At 38.5% G+C, this 23617-nt stretch overlaps 2 protein-coding genes across 2 annotated transcripts in view; one reads left to right on the plus strand and one right to left on the minus strand.

Annotated features, from left to right (window-relative positions):
* Window positions 1-1110, plus strand: part of DAPP1 (dual adaptor of phosphotyrosine and 3-phosphoinositides 1) — a 58960-nt gene extending 57850 nt beyond the window's left edge. Inside the window, exon 9 of the mRNA XM_068542494.1 lies at window positions 462-1110. Coding sequence (XP_068398595.1) covers window positions 462-530 — 69 coding nt within the window. The 3' untranslated portion in view covers window positions 531-1110. The remainder of the gene's footprint in view (window positions 1-461) is intronic.
* Window positions 1111-3833: 2723 nt separating this feature from the next.
* On the minus strand, window positions 3834-23163 carry LAMTOR3 (late endosomal/lysosomal adaptor, MAPK and MTOR activator 3). The gene is made up of 7 exons (XM_068542495.1): window positions 23070-23163; window positions 22705-22750; window positions 20081-20115; window positions 11407-11465; window positions 9724-9857; window positions 8519-8582; window positions 3834-6813 (listed from the first exon to the last, which is right to left on the minus strand). The coding sequence occupies exons 2-7, from the start codon at window positions 22711-22713 to the stop codon at window positions 6740-6742; spliced, it is 375 nt and encodes a 124-aa protein (XP_068398596.1). The 5' UTR covers window positions 22714-22750; window positions 23070-23163; the 3' UTR covers window positions 3834-6739.
* Window positions 23164-23617: the final 454 nt, after the last annotated feature.

A 23617-nucleotide genomic window follows, 5' to 3' on the forward strand; every position in this document is an offset into this window, starting at 1 on the left:
GCAAGTGACACAATCATTATAGAAAATTTAAAGTAAAAATATATCAATTGCACATCCTTTCAGACTTCTCTCTCTGCAAATAAGTATTAAAAACAAAATTTAATCATTCTGTAGTGTTCTTTACTTGCTCATTCCACTTAGCAATATATCATGAACATCTTTCCATATCAATAAATTTAGATCTATATCTTCATTTTGACTTGTTGCATTTTAAGGATTACTACAAGTATTAGGCCAGTTCCCAATCTGTGCGTGTTTTAGCAACCACTTTACAGTATAGTCTCCTGAGAAAAATACAGAAAACCTGAATAAAACTTGGGGAGGAGGGGACATGATAATTAATTTGTGGTTGCACGGCTTTCTTACTAGTCAGCATTTCTTATTTAATATTTGTCAAAAGCCAAAGTTTGTTATCTTAAAGTTGCTCAACAATAAATACACGTGGGTGTGCTTTCTTGCAGTCTCAAATAAGAAAACAGCTCGATCAAGGGGAAGGCACAATCCGATCTCGGTCATTCATCTTTAAATAGACAGACCTTCCTCGATGAGGGATGCCCTGACCCAGGAGCAGGGTGGAACGTTCCTGATGTTGTGATCCACAGCAGGTTTCAGATGAAAGCTGACTAAGGATTTTTCTGTAGAAACAAATCAAAAGCAGATGCGGATTTGGACCTTTCAGAAGACACTTCATTTGCTGACTCACAGAAAACTGCTGCCCTTCAAGATCCTGCCATGTCCCTGAGAATACCGAAGGCTCCTCGTTCTGATGGAGACGGATGAACCACTGCGACCAGGCGTGCTCGATCTTAGAACACGCAGTGGGAGATGGTTTTTGTTTTCCCTCATTGTTGTCCCCAAGCTGGTTGACATTAGTTACCCAAAAAGTCCCACTCTGCACCAGGGTCAACTCGTCTGACTTCCAGGTTGTGCTATTATCCAGGAAGGAAACAGCTAAATATGCAGCCTGAGGTTTAAACTGCTTTTCAGAAAGTGTATTGAGATAGCAAATGTCCAAGATTGGGGTGGGGGAGCAGTGTTGTTTTTACTTTTTTTCCCCTTTATACAAAAAACACAACAATTTCCAAAATTAAATGGAAAATGTTTGTAGTATTTATTTTCTCTTTCTTTGTAAAAAGGCTCAGATATCTAATGGGTCCTTTCTTCCCCTCTAATGATAAACCTGTGAGAACTAAATCTCCTATGGGCTATTGGGCAAGATGATAAGGATAATGGAAGGTACAGTCTTAAAAAAGCATCTCTTTTAGTCATTTTGGGGGAAATGCTTTAAAGAGTGAGAAAACATAAATTGAGGAAGAGTGATAAAGTAGTAACTTGTAGTTTAATAATAATTATCATCACGATAATTATTAAACAATAGTAGAGCACTTGTAAGCACTAAGTTATCTTCATCCAACACTTCTCAAACAAACAGACTGAAAGAAACTTTTCAAGTAGAGTGTGTTGTAACTAACAATCCCTTCCCCAGAGTGAGAGGGAGGTATTGGCCCAAGAGAAGAAAGATGTACCTTGCACTGTACGCCTTATTCAAGAGCAACTTCTTTTGTCTACTGAGGGAGTAACACTAACTCCACATGCAAAGGGTAATGATTGTTACACAGCGTTTTCAAGCTAGAACAAGGGGATTGAAATAGGGGGATGAGATACTGGCATCCAGAGCTCCTACATAGATTTTAACCCCTTCTATTATCTTTATTAGTACTGCTTTTTTAGACTGAAGTTTGAAAGGAGACAAAAGTGGAGGAAGAACCCAGACAAAAAGGTTGTGGAGCAAAGCTATGATATGACGCTGCTCTTGCAGTCCAAAGGGCTACCTTGTTGAATACGTTTCTTCTGTTATTTAAACATCTAGGACTCAGAAATTACATTACATTTTTGTATGTTTCAACAAGGTTTTTAACGTATTTTGTAATGTTTGTATTATACGGGATAAAAGCAAATGTCAAGTTAAAATGTATTGTGTCGAGTTTGCAAAGTAAGGACTTAGCCATAAATCTTCACTGAGGTGTACAGTTTTGTTTTCTTAGATCCAAGGGTGTTTTACGTAGGTAATATTTTATTTTTTGTAAAATATGTCATGTTTATTTACATTCTTTGGTTATGTTTATTAAAAACAGCATGATTTTTGCTGCGCCTGTAATATTTTGCTATTAAAGTGTTTTTAATAACTGTAATTTAAAAGAAATAAAACCAATTAATATCATAAATAGCAATGAAGAATCCACTCTGGTTAGACTATGAGCTACAAAGGATTGAAGGATTCAGAGTTGAAGAAACAGTCCCCGTTCTCAAGGAGTTTTCAGTTGAATATGGAAAAGATAAGAAATACATCCATGATGACGTATAGAAGTAAATACGATAAATACTGCAAGTGAGGCACACAAAGTTATATGATGGAGTGGGTTTCAGCTTCTGGAGGGTTTTGACATGAAAAGGGCTATCTAACGTACACTATGCAATTAGTACTACCCCAGATGCTTTACCTGCTCTCGGCAGCCCTGAGAAGTGATCACGATTTCACCTCCTGAGAGAGCTCAGGGAAGGGCCCCAGGACGAGGGAGGACGATTCGTGCCAAATCGGAGTGGGGCTGTTTGGGAGAAGAGCTGTCTGTGTCAAGCTCTGTCGCTAACAGTAGGTGCTCATCATAAAGTACCTCGAGATACAGCCAAAGGATTAGCAGTTATTCTCAGAATCCCCCCAGCCCCGGGAAAATCTTGCCCCGCAGAAGCGCTGCTGCCTCTGGACCAGGGGAGCGCCCCGCTCAACAGTGAGGTGGCTGTAACTGCCTCGGAGGGAGGCCCGCCCCTACTCCTGAGCCACCGGGACGGAGGAACACTCAGCAGGCCAGGGCCCTCTCCTCCAGCCACGTGGCACTCGGGAGACTGGGCTCTTTGGTCCCTCCCTCTCACTCACGCTCGGAGTGCAGGTCAGGGAGTTGCACCGAGTCGCTGTTTCAGGCAGAGAGCAAGAGTATTATTACAGGGTGAATATAAATTCTACCTCCCTCCTCTACTGCTACTTCAGGTCAACTGCAGCAAACTTGTCGTTTTGCCGAAGTCTTCCCAGCCACGTTGAGCCTACGCTCTGCTCACCACGATTCAGGCTGTCTGGGCATGACGTCCAGCAGAGCTTCTTAAATTATCTGTGGAAAAGGGCCAGATTTTTTTTTTCTTTTTAAATTTATTTTCTATCACAGACTGGGAATTTGTAAAATCCAGTAAGTTATTAGAACACTGAAGTAAAAAATACAACTATCACAATCCCATTTTTTAAATCAAATCCAATAAAGTTAGTATGTCTGCTGTTTTTTAAACCCTTAACCCTCAACTTCTGTAACTTATTTTGTACTAACAAACAGAACAGCCCAGTCTGTGGACATTTCAAGTAGGTCTGGCTAGTGGACAGCCATGTAAAATAAAGCAAGAGCCTTCTTGAGAAAGAATTCACCTTGATGTTGCTATGAAGGTATTTCATAGATGTGCTTAGTCACATCTACAATCCCCTGAATTTATATAAAAGAGGTTACGCTCCATAACATGGGTGGGGCTCATTCAAGCAGTTGAAAGGCCTCAAGAGCAAAACTGGGGTTTCCACGGGGAAGAAATTCTCCCTGTAGACTGCAGCCTCAGCTCCTGCCCGAGATTTTCCAGGCTTCCGGCCTGCCCTGCAGATTTCGGGCTTGCCAATTTCCAAAATCAGGTAACCAGTCCCTGGAAATAAGTCTAATTCATATATATCCTACTGGTTGTTTTTTGGTGAACCCCAAGTGATACAACTTTCTTTCCCAAATACCTCATCACCATTTTATCATGAATTTTGTTGTTTGCTGAAATATTTTATTTAGTTAATTTTATCACTTTTGGATAGTTAACAATTCAGTAAGTAAAGTTTACAGTGAAAAGGGTCACTCCTGGGAACCCTGTCCCCCAGGTACCTAGTTCCACGCCATGGAGGCTACCCATGTTACCACGTCCTGTGCATCTTCAGAGATACCTAGCATATACAAGCAAATATGAACATACATCTATATTTTTTCTTCCTATACATAAGTTGTAGCATAGCACACAGTTTCACACTACGCTTTTTCTTCTGAACATGATGTTTTGGGGATCATTCCATCTCAGTACCTAAAGTCTTCTTCATTCTTTTTTCCATTGGGCAAATGTAGAAATTTCTTTAACCAACCCTCTATGATTAGGGTGAACATATAATCTATCTAAAGTGGGACCCTTCAGAGTTGAAAGGAGCACTAGTAATTACACCGAGAACAGCAGGTATAAACTGGCCTTGTTACAAAACAAAAAACAAACAGGTCACCTCATCTATGATGGATACTTGTTTCCAATCCTTTAATGTTACTAAATTGCAATGAATGTAAGTATATACTTTTCACACGTCCATATGCATCGGTAACATGAATATCTAGAAGTGGAACTGTGGGCTTTTGTGTCAATTTGACTCAACATGGGGTGCCCAAATGAAATATTTTGTGTCTGTGGGTTCTCTTTCTCTGGAGAATCCTAATACATTGGGTGAAAGGTTATGTGCACTTGAGTTTGGTAGAGATAGCCAAGTTGTCCTATTTAGAAGGCTATAACAATTCACACTTCCATCAGTAGGGCATAAAGAATGTCTGTGCTAATTTTTTAATAAATCTTTCCCAATTGACTTATGATGTCATCTTTACAATGTTTTAACTCCTCGTATGTACGTACTAAAGTCTGTTTCTGGGTTATTCTGTTCTACTGATCTGTCTAGTTGCGCACCTGATGTAGTTTTACACTATCCTTTAAAAATAACCTAGCTTTATATTACCTTTTCAAAAATTCCTTAGAAAGTTTCACCTTATTTTTCTGGATGAACTAAAGAATAGTTTAACTATTATACCCCTTAAAATAGAAATTTTAACAGTAGCAGTGTTCACCAGGCAAAGGTTAAATATCTCCATTTATTAGTTCTCTTTCCTGGGTGGTGGGTATGAATGTATGTAGGTATACATATAAAATTACCAGTAATTACAATTTTGGTCACCTCATTTATAAAAGACTTTCTTGCTTCACGCATCACTGCATTGGCAAAAACTTCCTGGACACTATTAAACAATAACCTGGAATGATGGGAATTCTAGATTTTAATGGATGCGTCTAATGCTTCATTAGGTTATAACAATTAACTACGTATAGCATGCTGCAGGTAAAACGTAGCTCCTGCCTCTATTTCTTTGTAAAGGCTGTTGTTCTTGCCCAATTTAAACGCCCCATTCTGTGCTTTCTATAGCACCCTGTGCACAGCTTCATCACAGCACTTCCTATACCTGTTCCGTTTACTGAGCTGTACATTCTTTAAAGATGGGTACCACAATTTAGTCTCATATTTGTAGAGGATGGGAGAAGAGAGGGAAGGAGGGGAGAAGAGAGGGAAGGAGGGAGGAAGAAAGGAAGGCAAGAAGAAGGACGGAGGCAGGCACAGTGCCCGGCTGATCTCACTGCACAACTTGAGGGACTGCATTCGTACACATGTCGTGTAACACGCACTCCTGGAGCACAGAAATATGACGTACACTGTGCTCCTTAGAATTCTGCAGTGTGGTAGCGCTAGTGAATGGTGCACAGTAGGTGCTCAATGCCAGGTACCAGTGACAAACTCTGATTGCCAAAGATCCTAGGAGGAAATTAACAACCTTGAATGATGGACTGCCTTCCTGAAAATGAAAAGCACATGCTAGAGCTGTGATACCAATTTCAGAGATTAAATTAGGCTCATGGATGAGGTTTATTTTCCAACTGACAGTTTATGCTAGGTAAAACAGACGGTCTCCAAACCAGACGTGAAACGGTCACTTATTCGTGTAGTTGAAAGAGTGAATTAAGTTAATTATAGTCTTTAAACGTTTGAAAACAGTCTGGGGGAAAAAAACCTACATAGTGCTCAAACTGTACTTCTAAAAATACTATTTTATTTATCCTCATGTATGAGAAAAAAGGGCTATACTACCATGTTTACATACATACCAATATTGGGAACAATTCAATAATGAATCACATCTAAATTTTATAAAGAATACACAAACATTAAAAAACACTGATTGGTTACAGACACAGCAGAGCGGAGGGAAAAACCCATTAGCTATCATTTTCATTTCCCGTAAAGAGCAGTGCCCTCTGAGAAGAATCAGATCAGTTAGTAACACTGACCTGTACTGCAAAACGAAGACATACAAAGGAGAGTTGGCGACTGCGCTGATTTTGTTACTTTTACTAAGCCATTTTATCTTCCTCTCAATGCAAATAAAATAATACGAAGAACAACATGTCCTCACTATTCACAATAAAAAGAGTCTGCTTCATTCTGCAGGCCTGGCACACTGTACAACAGGGAGCACTCCATGGCTCAAGTGGGTCAGAGTATCATTTTGATTCTGAGCCACCGAATGGAATCTCGTGCGTATTTGGTGACTGGACTAACTCCAGAGGAGCTGTGATAGACTGAGCCATTTCTGTGCAATCCCCAGATCTCACAAATAGGAAAAGGCCCTACACGAGAAAAGATAACAATCAATCTGTCCGTAAATTCTATCTATAGGCTCTTTCTCTAGTGTAAGGTGGAAAAAGGGGCCCTTTCTTGAGTACATGGATACCAGTGTTGTTGTGGTCTAAAGACTGCTGGATTGATACTGTCTGATATAATGAAGATAAGGTGTACATAGAAACCACTGCCAGACTACGAAGCTTCCACAACTTGTCTCAATTCTTCAAATAATGCAGCAAGTTCCTTTTCTAGGCTGACAATTAGTCCTAAAAGAAAGAGATTAAGAAAATTTGAACACTAGAAACATGTTTATCAAAATGCATAATACTAAAAACGTAAATGAGACATAGTTCATTCTCCATTACTGAAACATACTTGAAACAAAATATTGTAATTCTAAATAAAGTAACCAAGAACCCATACTCATTATGAAGTTTATTTTTATCATCTATTAACATAAATAAATGAAAATATTTATACGTATCAGAAGACGTAAAGTGAATTATATTACGTGCTATAATTTTGTCAGTTTTGAAAGGAAAACTTTAATTTATACCTTATTATTTCAAAATCTGCACTGACTCAGGAATAATACACATGATTTTTACTAAAAAAAGGTATACTTTTTTCCTGAGCCAATTTTAATGAACTTTATCAAAAGATAGGTAGATAGCAAAGGAATAATCACATATTTATTATATAAATTCAATAAAGCTAAGATATAAACGGGTATTTCAAATGAAAAGAATAATTTTAAAGATGCTTGGCAGGAGTATAAAACACACACTGAAAGAAACAAACTAGTCTAGAAATTAGCTTCTCCTCAGTTTACCAGAGTAGAAGGCTATATATATCTTAAATACTGCTTGTTTTATGCCCAAATAAAGATCTTCCTCTGTCTCACAGAGCACTAAAAGCATCTGGGACTCTCAAGGAAATGTTCTAAGCATCAATACTAAAATACAATTCTGCACATTTATCATAATTTATAACAACGGATGATTTTATAACATGACAGTGATTTATCAGAACTGAGGTTTAATATAATTAAAATATTGACACCACTACTATCCTATACAATTTATAAAGTGCTTTCACATACAATATTTTATAGCTTCAAAACATTTAAGAAATGGAAGAGACCCAATAGACCATCGAATCTAAACCCCTCATTTTAAGGATGAGGAATCTAAATACAGGCTTCAGTGACATGGCTGGAAACAAAATGGGCTCAAAGAGCTTGGAAAGAACAAAAAACAGAAAAGGAATGTATAACAGTTCTAACAGTGGTGAAATCTGAAGGAGACAGACCTTAACAAAATTCCACTTTAACCAAAAGAGGAAAAAAATTACAATTCAGCTGAATACTGCCGTTATTTTACGTGAAAGTAGACGGTGAAGGCTAGTGGATATAATGAGATCTTACTATCCTCTTTAGGAAGTGCAGCTTCCCAGTGTTTGTCCTCACATTCTCCCACCCTAAAGAAGAATGAGTATATGCATCCTCGTCACACTCTTTAAGTTCTCAGCCACATTCACCTTGCCCACTATGGTTCAAGATTTTATAGATTGGTCTATACGGAACTGAACTCATCCTTGGTCGTCTGTATGTGTTCTGTTTGGTTATCTTCTCTACTCTTCTTTGTTTTCTTAAACTGTTGTAAGGTGAGCAAGATACAGCATTCAAGAGGTGAGGATAACGTTTAATGTTCCTTTCTGTCTTGAACGATCACCCATACACTGTCTCATTTGAACTAAAAAATAACCGCACAAGATCGAGAAAGCAGATGTTAGTTCCATTACACAGATATGAAAGACACAATTCAGAGACGTTACACTTCCAGAGATCAAGGAACAGATGGTAGACTGGGCCATGAATTTAGGTTTTCTTACTCTAAATCTGCTATTCCTATCACATTAGACTGCTCAGATATGGTATTATAAAGAATTACGAGCTGTATTAAAACACACCTGTATTAGCATTGCTGCTGGCTATGAAACTCACCACCAAAGGTAAACGATTGAATTGAACCACCTAAAAAGAGAACAAGATCTAAATAATATGTTACATGGTGAAAAGGTAGTGTAATTCAGATGAAATATCTTAATCTTCCAAAAAACTCTGAATGGTCGATGTGTACGATACTAGCCCAACATCATGGTATTACCTCATGAAAACATGCAACAGCTGAAAATAAGTATTTCCATCAAACAGGCTTACTGATTATCTCTTAGAGACATTAATACCACTTAGCCTGGAAAGTTTTTAAGGTGGGGCCGTGTCTTCTTCATCTTTTTTTATCTTCTAAAGCCCTGCAGGGTGTCAATTACATAATAGGGACTCAATAAATATCTGATAAGCAAATAGGTCAAGGCAGTATTTCTCAGCCATTCAAGTGGTTATAACTTCATGATCTTCTGCCTCCTCTGAACCACTGTAATTCAAATTGATTTAAATTTAAATTAACTTTGAATCAACTATCTTTTTAAAAAATTTAGCTTCAACCTGACCCTTATTGGCTAAGTTAAAGGTCAGATGGGCTGGTTATCTCTGGCCTAAGAGACATTAAAATATGTAACTTTTAAAATAGAAAATGTCACTTGTGTAGCGCCAGTAGTACATGACATACTCTGGGAAACACTGTTCTAAAGTAGAAGTGATTAATTTATTCCAAAGAAGAAAATCCAGCTGGAGGTCAAGAGATATGCAGCAACTAATTTCTTTCCCACAAATAATAACCTCGCTTATTTTATATATTTCGAACCAAATGAAGGAATTAGTAGCGATAACAAATTTAAATAACTTATCATTTGACTTTCAAGGAAACTTCTGTATCTGTCACCGCAACAACAATTAAACAAGTGTGCCATTTGAGAAATCAGTTGTTAAATAAAGCTAAGGGCACCATCTACTGGAGGTGCTAGTGACCTGACGTACCCTTTTTAGGATAACATATACTTTACGGCTAAATCTTTTAGTCTAATTTTCTACATTCATTCATTCCTGGAATGTGAAAGACATTACTACAGTTTAACATAACCAGTTTGAAGGTTACGATTTTATAATTCCATCCCCTTCGAAACTAAACTTCAGAATTATAAAGCAAACGATTTTATACAGAAAGCGCAGTAATAGTTGAAATCATCAGCAAACCATTTGATAATTATGAACTGACCTGGCAGGTGTTATAGTAACAGATGATACTTTTATTTTTTGAAAGTCCGAGTTTGCTCCCTTGGTCTGTCGCAAGGGCAAACGTAGACAAGAAGCCAGGTCTCAAAGCGTGCTCTGGAGCATTATCATTGGCCACTGGAAATAGAAATGATTTCGGTACAAATTATGCAGGAAATATGGTAGGGAAAAGATCTAGAGCACTGTTTGTGTTTTAACATAAACCTGTAAGAAAGGAGCACAACGGTTATGCTGCACAATACTGAAAATCGTATTACCAACTGGGTCTCATCAATTTAGGTGGGAAAAACCACTCAGCCGGAAGCTGAGTGATCATAACTAAGGGAAGAAATGCTGCTTCTCACAATTTTTTAAAATTTTCAAATGAATACTAATTGTCTCCATTTTCTTAATATCTAACTTAAAACACAGATTACGATTATCAGTACAATTAATAAATTGAATGTTTTGCTTAACCGAGAGCAAAGCTACAACAGCAAACAAAAAGCTTCAAAAACCTTTGCTCTTATAAAACCCACAGAAGTATCTTTTGTAGATGATAATAATTCGACGACCGGCCATGTGTGTTAAGTTTCTTTCACTCGTTAAAAGGTCTAAAGTGGAGTTAGCCGTACCAGTAAGTGCTGAGCTTAAGTAAGGCTTTTAACACAGCGATCCTCAGAAAGAACATTAGAACTGGAAAATCTCTGAGATTACTTGCTTCAAAGCCCTCATTGCAGAACTGAGAAAAAGGTAAGTGACTTGCCCATGGCTACCTATGTTCTATGCTGGGTTAGAAAGCACACTGGATCACACATCAGGAGATGATGGGTTCTTTGCCTACCTTGTCACTGACTCATGTGCAGCTTTGGACTGACAATGTATCCCTTGTGCTTGACCATTTCCATTTATAAAATGAAAGAACTAAATTAGCTAATTTCTAAACTTTCTTTCAATTCTAAAGTCTGAAATTATCTGACACATATGATAACCCCAGGTGGAAAATAAATTGTACACAAAATATGCAGAACATTATATTTAATCTTTCTGTGACATACATACTTTAAAAAAAAGAGGTAAAACTCAGGCAAAAAGAAGTTTTTTTCCTTTTTCTTTTTTTTTTCCCTTAGGTTAACCAGTTCTTCTTTAGGCAAAAACTACTGTTAGATTCTGGTTAACTAAAGTAATTGTGAAGTTAAAAGTTTTCCAAAATCTTATTTCCAGTAAGGAAGCAGAACAAGAAAGAGTAAACAAAATAATAAATTTATGTTAATTCAAATGTATGGATGTTTATCCTAAAACTACTAGCAATATTGATAAAAAAAACATATATTGGGGGAGTCTGTGTGTATAATATATCTAGCTGCATATATGCCCACTCTCATCACTCAGATTTACTAATCGTTTACGTTATACATGAAATGTCTTTAATGGGAAACTGGGCTTGTGATAAATCCATGCTTATAAACTCTGGATGATATCGTGATACATTTGATATATAATAAGTTACTTAAGATTCCAACCCAGCCTTCAACACACAAAAGCAAACATTTCCTCCCAAACTAAGACCGTCTCCTGAATGTACTGAAATGGGTTATTTTATGCTTGCCTTCTATATTACTCAGATAATAAATACATTTTTATTCAAAAGCAAACATGACACTGGCATGTAATTGCTCCATTTTACCTTTAATGACAGGCACGCCATCTCTATCTGACACAACAATAGCATGGAGCCCCTCAACACTAGAAAGAAAACATAAAGTTAAAATATTATGAAACATCTTCTCAAAATATGTACCTTCAAAGTCATAACGGTAATTTTCATGTATACTTCTGAAAAACCATGGGAACTCAGTTATTGATATAAGTTCCTATAACATGTTTGCCAAAAACTCTTCCACCATAACAAGCAAAAACAGACACAGTTGCCTTCACACAACTTATAATCTAAAAGGAGAGCAGCTATCATTCAGATCACCTCACGCAAATGTAAAACTACAACTTGGGAAGTGCCATTAAGAGATATGTGGGGATACGTGAGCCCACAAAAGGGGGGTTGATTCAGACAGGTGGGTCAGGGAAGGCTTCCCTGAGGAAGTGGTATCTCAGCTGAGATGCTATGGTACTAAGAAAAGAGGGGCAGAAAGATCACTGTAAGCTGAGGGAACAGGACAGAAAGCATGGAGGTCATACAGCAATCCTTTCAGCCACGCCCACACAAGAAGTAAGCAGAATGGTTAAGTCTACAGCTGTGAAGTTAGAAAGACCTGGTTTCCAGTTCAGAGTCTGGTGCTTACTGTTTAAGCTACCTTGCGTCAGTTACAAAACCTCTCTCTCTAAGTCTCAGTTAATCTGAAAATGGGGATAATTGTACTTATTTGGCTACTGTGAAATTTAATAAAATAATGCATGTAAAGCAGAGGGTGGTTGGTACATAATTAACATTCAAAAATATTAATTAACATCAATGTTGTCATCTGTGCACACTGAGAATCACATAATTTATCCATGCAGTTTAAATACTAAATTATTAGTGAGAATCCCTAGAGTGCAAAAATGTTAAAAATTATAATGGGGAAACATCCGCAAACTTTCATCATTTACAAAGAACCTATAGCCCTTTAACTATAACACAAAACCTATAGCCTTGTTAACTACAGGCACACCTCATTTTACTGTGCTTCACTTTATCGAGCTTTTTATAACCCTGCATGGAGCAAGTCTATTGGCACCAGTTTTCCAACAGCATGTGCTTTGTGCTTCTGGGTCACATTTTGATAATTCTCACAGTATTTCAAACTTTTTCATTATTACCATATTTGCTATGGTGATCTGTGATAAATGATCTTTGATGTTACTCTTGTATAATATTTTGGGGTACCACAAACCATGTCCATACAAGATGGTGAACTTAACTGATGAATGTTGTGTGTTGTGACTGCTCCACTGACGGGCAGTTTCCCCACCTCTCTCCCTATTCCCTGTGACATAACAGTATCGAAATTAGGCCAGTTAGTAACCCTACAATAGCCTCTAAGTGTTCTAGTGAAAAGAAGAGTCACACATCTCTCATTTAAGTCAAAATCTAGAAATTATTAAGCTTAGTGAGGAAGGCATGTCGAAAGCTGAAACAGGCCAAAAGCTAGGCCTCTTGCACCAAACAGCCAAGTTGTGAACACAAAGGAAAAGTTCTTGAAGGGAATCAAAAGTGTTACTCCAGTGAATACACGAATGGTAAGAAAGCAAAACAGCCTTATTACTGATATGGAGAATGTGTTAGTGGTCTGGATAGATGATCAAACCAGCCACAACATTCCCTTAAGCCAAAACCTAATCCAGAGTAAAACCCTAACTCTCTTCAATTCTATGAAGGCTAAGAGAGGCGAGGAAGCTGAAGAAGAAAAGTTTGAAGCTAGGAGGTTGGTTTAAGTAAAGAAGCTGTCTCCGTAACATCAAAGCACAAGGCAAGTGCTGATACAGAAGCTGCAGCAAGTTATCCAGAAGATCTAGCTAAGATGAGTAACGAAGATGGCTACACTAAACAGCAGATTTTCAATACAGATGCAACAGCCTTCTATTGGAAGAAGATACCATCTAGGACTTTCATAGCTAGAGAGAAAAAGTCAATGCCTGGCTTCAGAACTTCACAGGACAGGCTGACTCTCTTGTTAGGGGCTAATACACCTGGTGACCTTAAGTTGAAGCAAAATGCTCATTTACCATTCTGAAAATCCTAGGGTGCTTAAGAATCAATGTTACATCTACTCTGTCTGTGCTCTATAAATGGAACAACAAAGCCTGGATGACAGCACATCTATGTACAACATGCTTTACTGAATATGTTAAGCCCACTGTTGAGACCTACTGCTCAGAGGAAAAAGATTCCTTTCAAAATATTACTGCTCATTGACAACGCATCTGGTCACCCAAGAGCTCCGATGGAGATGTACGATGAGATTAAGGTTTTTTTCATGCCTGCTAACACAACCTCCATTCTACAGCCCATGGATCAAGGAGTACTTTGGACTTTTGAGCCTTATTATTTAAGAAATACATTTCATAAGGCCACAGCTGCCATGGACAGTGATTCCTCCGATGGATCCAGGCAAAGTAAATTGAAAACCTTCAGGAAAGGAGTCACCACTTTAGATGCCATTAAGAACATTCATGCTTCATGGGAAGAGGAGGTCAAAATAACAACATGTACAGGAGTCTGGAAGAAGTAGACTCCAACCCTCATGGATGACTTTGAGGGGTTTAAGACTTCAGTGGAGGAGGTAACTCAGATATGGTGAAACAGCAAGAGAACTAGGATTAGAAGTGGAGCCTGAAGATGTGACCGAATTGCTGCCATCTCAGGATAAGACTTTAATGAATGAGCAGTTGCTCTTTATGGACGAACAAAGAAAGTGGTTTCTTGAGATGGAATCTATTCCTGGTGAAGATTCTGTAAAGATTGTTGAAATGACAACAAAGGATTTAAATATTACAAAAAACTCAGTTGATAAAGCAGCAGCAGGGTATGAGAGGACTGACTCCAATTTTGAAAGAAGTTCTACTGTAGCTGTAAAATGCCTATCAAACAGCCTTGCATCCTTCAAAGAAACTGTGAAAGGAAGAGTCAATCGACATGGCAAACTTCACTGTGCTCTTACGTTAAGAAAGTGCCACGGCACCCCAGCCTTCAGCACCCACTACCCCGATCAGTCAGCTGCACCAGCGCTGAGGCAAGACCCTCCACAAGCAGAAACATTACAGCTCACTAACGGCTCAGATGACGGTTAGCATTCTTTGGCAAAAAAGTGTTTTTTCAAGAAAGTGTTTCTTACCTAAGGCATGTACATCGTTTTTTTAGACATAATGTTATTACACGCTTAACAGACTACAGTATTAGTATAAACATAACTTTTATATGCAATGGGAAACCAAAAAACTTGTGTGACTCGCTTTATTTCGATATTCACTTTACCGTGGTGGTCTCCTCAGAAATATGTTTACTGTCCCTACTATATCCCTGAATTACCCCCTCCTTATGGTGTTAACCTTAATATTTTAACCTAGGAATGAGGAATATTAATATTAACTTAATGTGCAGATACTGACATTAAACTTTCTAAAAATCTCATTGTCAAAAATTTTCAAGTCAGGGAGTGTGATTAAAATTCAAGTAGAAAATGTTACAAACGAAACTACTTATCTCCCTCACATTTAAAATAAAAATGATGAAAACAACTGTGTCTCAATATTTACTGGCATTATTTTCTATTATCATTCAATCTTGAAATTATCTATGGATTAAAACGTACTCTATAAAATTAATACATAAAAACAAATATTTGTCAAAGTTAAAAACTAGGTTATATGAAAACATATCCTACAGATACTTGTACACATGCAAATTAACTTTGTGCAACTGTCAATAGCAACACGACTTGAAAGAGGAAAGGACTGGAAACTTAACTGTCCATCAAGAAGGACAAATTAAATATGTTATGACACGCATAAACCATGGAATATTCTGCAACCACAAAAAAGAGCTCTTTATGTACTGAGTAATTGACCTCAAAGTTACATTAAGTGAAAAAACACACATTTTGAATAGCGTGTACAAGAACCAACAACTTATGTAATATCATGTGTAGGCATGTGAGGGTATACGTTGCAATGGACTAAATGTTTGCCATCACCCACAAAATTCGTATCCTGAAACCCTAATCCCAGTGTGCTGTTATTTGAAGGTGGGGCCTTTGGGCGGTAACTGATCATGAGGATGGAGCTCTCAAGAATAGGATTAGCAGCCTTATCAGAGGCCAAAGAGCTAGCTAGCCCTCTTTCCACCACATGAGGATATGAGAAGTCAGCAACCTAAAACCCAGAAGACAGCCCTCACTGTAACCAGACCATGCTGGCACCCTGATCTCAGACTTCTAGCCTCCAGAACTGTGAGAAATAAATTTCGGTTGTCTATAAGAAATCCAGTCTATGGTACTTTGTTATAGCAGCCTGAACTAAGACATATGAGTATATGTGCAAATACATGTGCTTGCAGGTGCATAAAATCTCTCTGAAGGTAACAGTGGGTGCCTCTGAGACAGGAGTTGTGCAGCTGAAGGACAGGGGTGGGAGGCTCTTCACTCTATGTCCTTCAGTTAACTTTCGAATTTTGAACTTTATAAATGTATTGTCTACTCAAAAAATAAGCCAATTGAAAAACAGGTAAAGAGTACTAAAAAATGTTTAGAAATATTTGTATCACCATAGGTGACTTCTTTTTTCTTATTTTCATGGTAATTAAGTTAAAGGCCAATTAATGCACCAAAAGAGGAGGAAGAAATAAAAGGACATTCTTTTTAATGGATTTCAAATCCACAGATATAAAAGCCCAACAAAGTAGAAAAAGGACTCATATATTTAAAGGACCCATTTAAAGAAATCAGGTCACAAATATAAAACGTGTTTCCAATTCTATACACAGTGAACCAAGAAAAACATGAATACATCTTACTAATAATTGAAAATAACTATGATGTATTAATAGGTACGCTACACTTTTAGAGGGGATAAATTGAATTTTATGAAATATCCTGCAGAAATCTAAACTTTAAGCTAAGTGAAACAAATATTTTTATCCTAAAAAAGCAAATGTTACACTAGTAATCAAAGATATCATACTTAGTTCTATTCATATAATGATGAAACATTTGGTTTTAACACAAGAAGCTGTGAATATTAAAGCCTGAGACTGTTTTGAGTCACAATTAGATTTGAAAATACAAATCCAAGAACTATATTTAACAGAGAATTCAAATGAACAAAAGCACATTCCACTCACATGTATCTCTGACTTGGTTGTTGAAAGTCATAACGGTAAGAATTAAAAGCGTGAACCCACAAGATAGGGGTAGGGGATTAAGAGGTACAAACTATTATGTATAAAATAAGCTACAAGGATATACTGTACAACACAGGGAGTAGAGCCAATATTCTATAATAACTATAAATGGAGTATAACCTTTAAAAAGTGTGAATCACTATATCGTATACCTGTAACTTATATAATATTGTACATTGGGGCTTCCCTGGTGGCGCAGTGGTTGAGAATCCACCTGCCAATGCAGGGGACACGGGTTCGAGCCCTGGTCTGGGAGGATCCCACATGCCGCGGAGCAAATGGGCCCGTGGGCCACAACTACTGAGCCTGCGCGTCTGGAGCCTGTGCTCTGCAACAAGAGAGGCCGCGATAGTGAGAGGCCCGTGCACCGCGATGAAGAGTGGCCCCCGCTTGCCGCAACCAGAGAAAGCCCTCACACAGAAACGAAGACCCAACACACCCAAAAATAAAATAAATAAATAAATTTAAAAAAAAAAAGAAAGAAAGAAAAAGCATGGACCCACAGCTCTGGAGCCAGGTTACCTGTGTCCAAACCCCGTAACTTTACATACATCTAGCAACAAATCAAAGTGTATATTCTATGACTTTTCTTTATGTGTTATTACTTATCCATCCTTTTAGCTCTTGGGTGCAATGAGCCCACTTTCAAGAAATGATCATGAAAATGAAACAAAGTGGCCTCAGTCATTACGGGATAAAAACACACAGTACTAATCCCTTTCCTTCCACTGTGGAAAGATTTTCATTATGTTTTTACAAATATCCTTTTCACATATATCAACTATGCTTCTGTTCCTATATTTTGTCTCCAGTGTGGTATCCCTCCCTCTCCCCAGGCCAATTTTATCATCATTTTAATACGCTAAGCCTCCAATAAGGTAAATACAGGTAAGCACAGAAAGCCCTTGTTTTGTATGGTTCCAATATGGACACATTTTAGTTGCCACAATTTAGTTAAATAATACCACTCTGCCCCAGCAGCTTGGGTAAAGTCTCAGTTAGCTGGTATATTAGCTGAACAACTGCATAAAGTACAAGCTTAGCTAACTCTTCAGTTCACAAATCACTATGTAAGGAATTTTGTAAATAACAGATGCAAATTGTGACCAGTAACCAGTCACACCGCTTCTTTCAGAGTGTGTTGGTGATTGTTCATGGAGCACCTTATGCAGTTTTTGAAGAGACAGCAAAGCATGCTGTAGTTTTGTTACTTTCTTGTCTTCCAGCGACAAACCATGTGACCAAAAAAAAAAAAAAAAAAAGGATAACTGAAATAGGGAACAGCCAATAAAGATGAAATGCAGCAAAGAAATGAAAAGTGATAATGCTGGAATAGAGAGTAAACGGAGTTATGGAAGAAACAGGTAGCTGAGGAATGCTGACACTTGCTGCTGTGCACTAGATGTGCAGCCAGAACAACTTAGTGAAAGCAAATGTCCTGATGTAAATTAAGAAAAGTGGTTGTGATGAACAGGATAAAGACGTCCCAGAGGAAGTGACACTGGCAAGAACCTCACATTAAAGGAACTCTCAGAGACATTTCACATCACTGAAAGTACAAAGGACAGGGACTTCCCTGGTGGCGCAGTGGTTAAGAATCCGCCTGCCAATATACTGGGGACACAGGTTCGAGCCCTGGTCCTGGAAGATCCCACATGCCGCAGAGCAACTAAGCCTGTGTGCCACAACTACTGAGCCTGCGCTCTAGAGTCCGCGAGCCACAACTACTGAGCCCACGTGCCACAACTACTGAAGCCCATGTGCCTAGAGCCCGTGCTCCGCAACAAGAGAAGCCACCGCAGTGAGAAGCCCGCGGACCGTAACAAAGAGTAGCCGCCACCTGCCACAACTAGAGAAAGCCCGCGTGCAGCAACGAAGACCCAACGCAGCCAAAAATGAATAAAATAAAATAAATTAATTTAAAAAAAAAAGAAAGTACAAAGAACAAACTTTTGGAAGCTAATCCAAAGTTAGAAAGAAATATGCCAATTTGCCAGGCACAGAAAAGATGTCTGTTCCTTATCTTAAGGATATACCTTTCAAATATCTGAAGGTACAATATATGAAAAGAAGTGGAAAAACACACTGTTCAAACTACTTTTGATACGTTTTTTTCAAAGAAATAAACATCTTAATTCTCAATGTTTCTAATGTTTTAAATTATAGTGTATTAAACAAATATTAGTTTTAGCACTTGTTTCCATTTCCCTAAATAAACCAACAATAAGAGAAGTTTTAACGTGTTGGCAACATTTTTTAAAGGTCACAAAACCAAAGTAACTTTTCCCATTGATTATTAAAATTGCTTTGGACAGTTGCAGCTTGTTCGGTCATTTTTATGGCCCTGCCCTGCTGTGCAAAGCCGAGGCTGCTGCTACTGCCGATCATTAGGCTGAGAACAGTGTTGGCAGCTCGTCTTTACAGCTGTCAGTACTAGGAGGCAGGCAGTAAAAATGAATCTAAGTATCACACTAACATAAAGTCAATGGTAACAAATAACACTTCAGTAGTGATTTCTTCCTGAGCAGAGAAGAATATAGATAAATCAAAACTCGAAGATAATACTAATTTCAACTGCTCTGTAATCAGAGTAAAGGCACAAGCCTAGGCAAACCACACAAACCAATTTAGGCAAAAATCCAAACAAGGGTTTGTTTGGTTTTTTCCCCCCACCTATGTAAATTGACATCTAAAACCTTTCTAACATCAAATAGATTCGGAGAATAAGAAATTAAAAAAAAAAAAACAAACAAAGGCTCTCACTACATATTCTGCTATACTAATTCAAAGGTTAATCAATTCTTCTGGAATGTGAAAATGGATGTCTCAATATATTCCTCTCTTTCATGCCCTTAACTCTAAGGTATCATTTTACATTAAACTAAATGTGAATTTTAATTCAACTAAAGTGACAAAGTCCTTTGAATCAGTAAAATACCTAAAAGGAAGTCACTGTCCTCAACACAAGAGCCTAATTTACAAAATGGTGCATCAAATGGACTGTGGGCAGGTAGGTGAAAGCCTTGTGATTTTTCCAAGTATGAGCTGCTAAGTCTAGCATTTTCCAGTTATGTAGACTCAGCAATTAGGTCTTACAAGCAATGTTAAAAATAAAGGCAAATTCTTAGGTTTTTTCCCCTTGAAATTACTCCAACTACTTCAAAGTATAATCCAGTAAATCGCTATGAAAGAACTCTAAAGTGGCAAGAAATCTGGGTTCTAGCCCTCGGGCATTCACTAGCTGTTTAACCTCAGACAAGTCATGTAACTTCTCTAGGGCTCATGTTGTTTATCTGCAAACTCAAAGCACATCACTTGTGCTACATAAGATTGTTAGAATATTTGCAAGTGCTAAATAATAGCATAATACACACATATTAGTCTAAGATAAACAGAAACAAAATACTACATAAAATTAACATATGTTAAGCAGAATTTATTTACTAACAAATTAGTAATTTTTTACCTTGGTAATTTTTTGTACAGGAATCGTTTTAGGTCCTGAAAGAAAATATAAAAAATCGTATTATAATAATAATGCCTTGTACTGGTTCTCTAGACACTGTCCTATCCACATCTCATGTAACTTAAGTATTCATTCATAACCATTCTTGCTTGTGTTCTTTCTCTTTCTGATTTTGATGCTTTAACTAGTTGTGTGATTTCCAGCAAGTTAACTAACCTTTTTCTCTAAGCCTGTTTCATTATTTGTTGAGTAGGGATAATTATAAAACCTACATCATAAGATTGTTATTGAAGTTTATTGATACGATGCATGTAAAGTGATTAGCATATCCAGAAGTGGAAACACAAATACATATTAGCAGTAATATTAGATCATACTTTTCATACTATTGTACATCTTCTTGTTGCTAACTTTGTGTTCACTTGAGAATATATTATGAACATCTTTCCATATCCACAGACTTTCTAACAACACTTTAACAGTCTTGGGTAAGTTGATGAGCTTCTCTGAAACTCAGTTTCCTGCATGACTAAAGACAAACCACAATGTGTGTCAAGTGTTTAGCATGGAACATAATTACGACTAAAGAAACAGAAGACTACATTGTCTCATTACACTCTCTCATCTGGGGAGTTTCATTGACAATCCCGGCATCAATTATGAGCTCTACATACGTAAATCAGACACCTGCTGTTTTGGCCCTTTAATCCCTACTATTCTCCAAATCTGGACGTTCACTTTATTTCATGTTATCACCACCAGCTTACCTTTGCACACACTATCACAAAGCTCAACTCATCACTTTTCATCCGAAATCCAGATTTCCCCAATCTCTTCTTGTTTCCACTAATGGCACTACCAATCGCTGTTACTTACTCAGCTTTGAAACATAAAGTAATATTTAACCCAAAACTCACATGTGTCACTTTAAGAATCACTTGTGAAGCCAAAAGTTTTTAAACTGATGTTCTTCTCTCCTTTCCAAATGACGTTACAGTTTAGGTCCAGTTTATTGTTTATGACTTACACTAGCCTCCCAATTGGTATGACGGTCTACCATTTCTACCCCACACATTTCTGCACAATGCCAATAATCATATTGTTCTCCTTCTCTAAATCTATAGTTGCAGTGATTCTCAACCCTGGCTATGGAAAACACCTGGAGAGCATAAAAGGAACTCTGATGCCTGGTTTGGAGGTGCTCCCCAGATGATTCCCTGTGCAGCCAAGATCAAGAATCAATGTCTGAATGGCTCTCCACTGTTTACCAAATTATGTACAAATTCTGTAGACATTTGAGGCTCTCTACAGTATGGTCTACAACTAATTTTACAGTCCTGCTTCCTACCACTCCCTCATACATTTCCTCAGCCACAGCTGAACTGGACTGTTCACAGCTCCTCCACATACATCTTTTCCTTTCCTATCTCTAACTTTGCTTATGCTATTCGTTTTACTAGTAATACCTCCTCGACCTTTAAAAAAAAAAAAATTGCTACTCATCATTTAGAGCTAATCTCAACCACCAAATACTCCAAACCAGCTTTCCTGATAAAGACAAACCGAGGCAATCCCTCTTTCCCTTGAATTTTTACACAATAATGTATGCACATCTATGATCACTTGTTTTATCATACTTTTTTTTTTAACTTTAGAAACCCTTAAGGAAAGAAATCATACCTTAGTCATTTTTATTTCTCTCACAGCCCTTACTATAGCAATCTTTTCAAGGGAGATGCTCAAAAGAATTTAGTGATTTGATGATGCCTGGAGAATAAGGCCTCAAAAATATAATGGAAGGCACCCAAAAATGGAGTGATAAAGGCATAAAAAGTTGCTAACTGTAGAAAAACATAATCTTGCAACCTAAACAGAAAAATCCGATTCATATTGATGTTGAATGGCCATTTAGTGTACTGGTTAAGAGCACGGGCTCTGGAGCCAGTCTGCCTGGGTTGCTATCTTGACTCCACAACTTCCTAGTTGTGTAACCTGAGGAAGTCACTTGATCTTTCTGTGCCTTAGCACTCTCATCTATAACACAGGGATAATAATAATAGTGCCTACCTCATAAAAGTTACTGTAAGAATTAAATGAGTGTATGTTCAACGTTCCAAAGAATGTTTAGCATGTATGTCAGCAAAATAACAGTACGTAAACTATAAACAAACACAGACGTTAATAGTATTAATTACCTGATGTTTCTAGGAGTGAAGTTCTCTAAATTTGGAATTTTGGTTGTATTGCTGTGCTAAAGAGGTGTTGGTTATAAATCATCTGCAATTGCTACAATGAGCTCAGAGAGACATAACACTTACTGGAAAAAGATTCAGAGCAACAAACCATCATTTAGAAATCGAAATGGTAGATATGCAGAGCTTCCCTCATGCCCGCAGGACTGGGGCGTGGGAAAAATAAAAGCTTCTCAACCTCAGGCACCTTAGAGTCCTCCACGCCCACTCCAGGCAGAAACTCGGGACCCCGCAAGCTACTCAAATTAATCTCTCACTTCAGATCCTAGAGAAAATAATGAAGTGGAGGGAAGCGCTAAAACGAAACAAATTTGTACTTGGGAAGCGCTACCACTCCCCGCCCACTCTCTCCTTCCTCTTGTGTTAACTCACATCCGCCATGATGAACCCCTTCCTCTCGCAGGATCAGTCTCCACGCCTGGAAAAAAAAACTCCTGGTGACTCTCCTCTCACCACTTCCTCGCCCTCCCCACCTCCAACCCAATACGCGGGGTCAGCTTTCCTCAGGGTCAGACAAGGATCCGCGGCTCCAGGGCTCGTGCCAGGGAGGCTGAAGGCACTCGGAGTTTCCACATACCCAGACGGGTAACCGAGATGCCTGACCTCAGCCCACTCCACCCTCTCACCCCCAAAACTCAGGCCTAAAGGGGAGGCGAAAGGGGCGTCCTCTCTTCCGTCTCACCGCCCGCGCCACCTGCGGGCCCAAGCCTAACACCGGGCAAACTGGCTCCAGTTACCTGGGTTTCTGGGCTGCCCGGTTCCCTGAGCTGTCACTTCAGAGGACAGCTTCTGACACAGGTTCCTCTAAAAGCCGCTGTCACGTGATTTGTAACCGCCTCCGTGCTCCAGGAAGCACTTCCCTTCGACCCCGGTGACGCCAGATTTCCGGGGAGGTGCTTCGGCAAAAGGGAGCGCGCAGCCGCGCGACGCGCCCAGCCCGACCCCTGCCCCCCAACCTGGGGGGCTGCTTCCTGCGCTTGCGCAGAGACCCGGACGTCGCGACCTCTGCTGTCGGATCGAGATTCGTTAAGAGATCGCCGAGCCGTGAAGACCCCCGGAAAACGCAAGCAAGAAGACGTTTTTGTTTGGAGAGGGTGGAAAAATCTCATCAGTTTTTTTAGGGCCCGTTATCTTAAAACCTCTTCTTGTAGATGGAGAAATTTGAAAGGGTGGTGTTACACGCTGAACAGCAAACACCAGATTGCCCGTGATTAGAAGTCCCAGGTCAATAGGTTTCTGACCCCAATTTACTAGTCTCTTTTGGCTTTCCCATGGGTGCTACCCA

Source organism: Eschrichtius robustus, chromosome 4, assembly GCF_028021215.1.
Source record: "Eschrichtius robustus isolate mEscRob2 chromosome 4, mEscRob2.pri, whole genome shotgun sequence".
NCBI lineage: Eukaryota > Metazoa > Chordata > Mammalia > Artiodactyla > Eschrichtiidae > Eschrichtius > Eschrichtius robustus.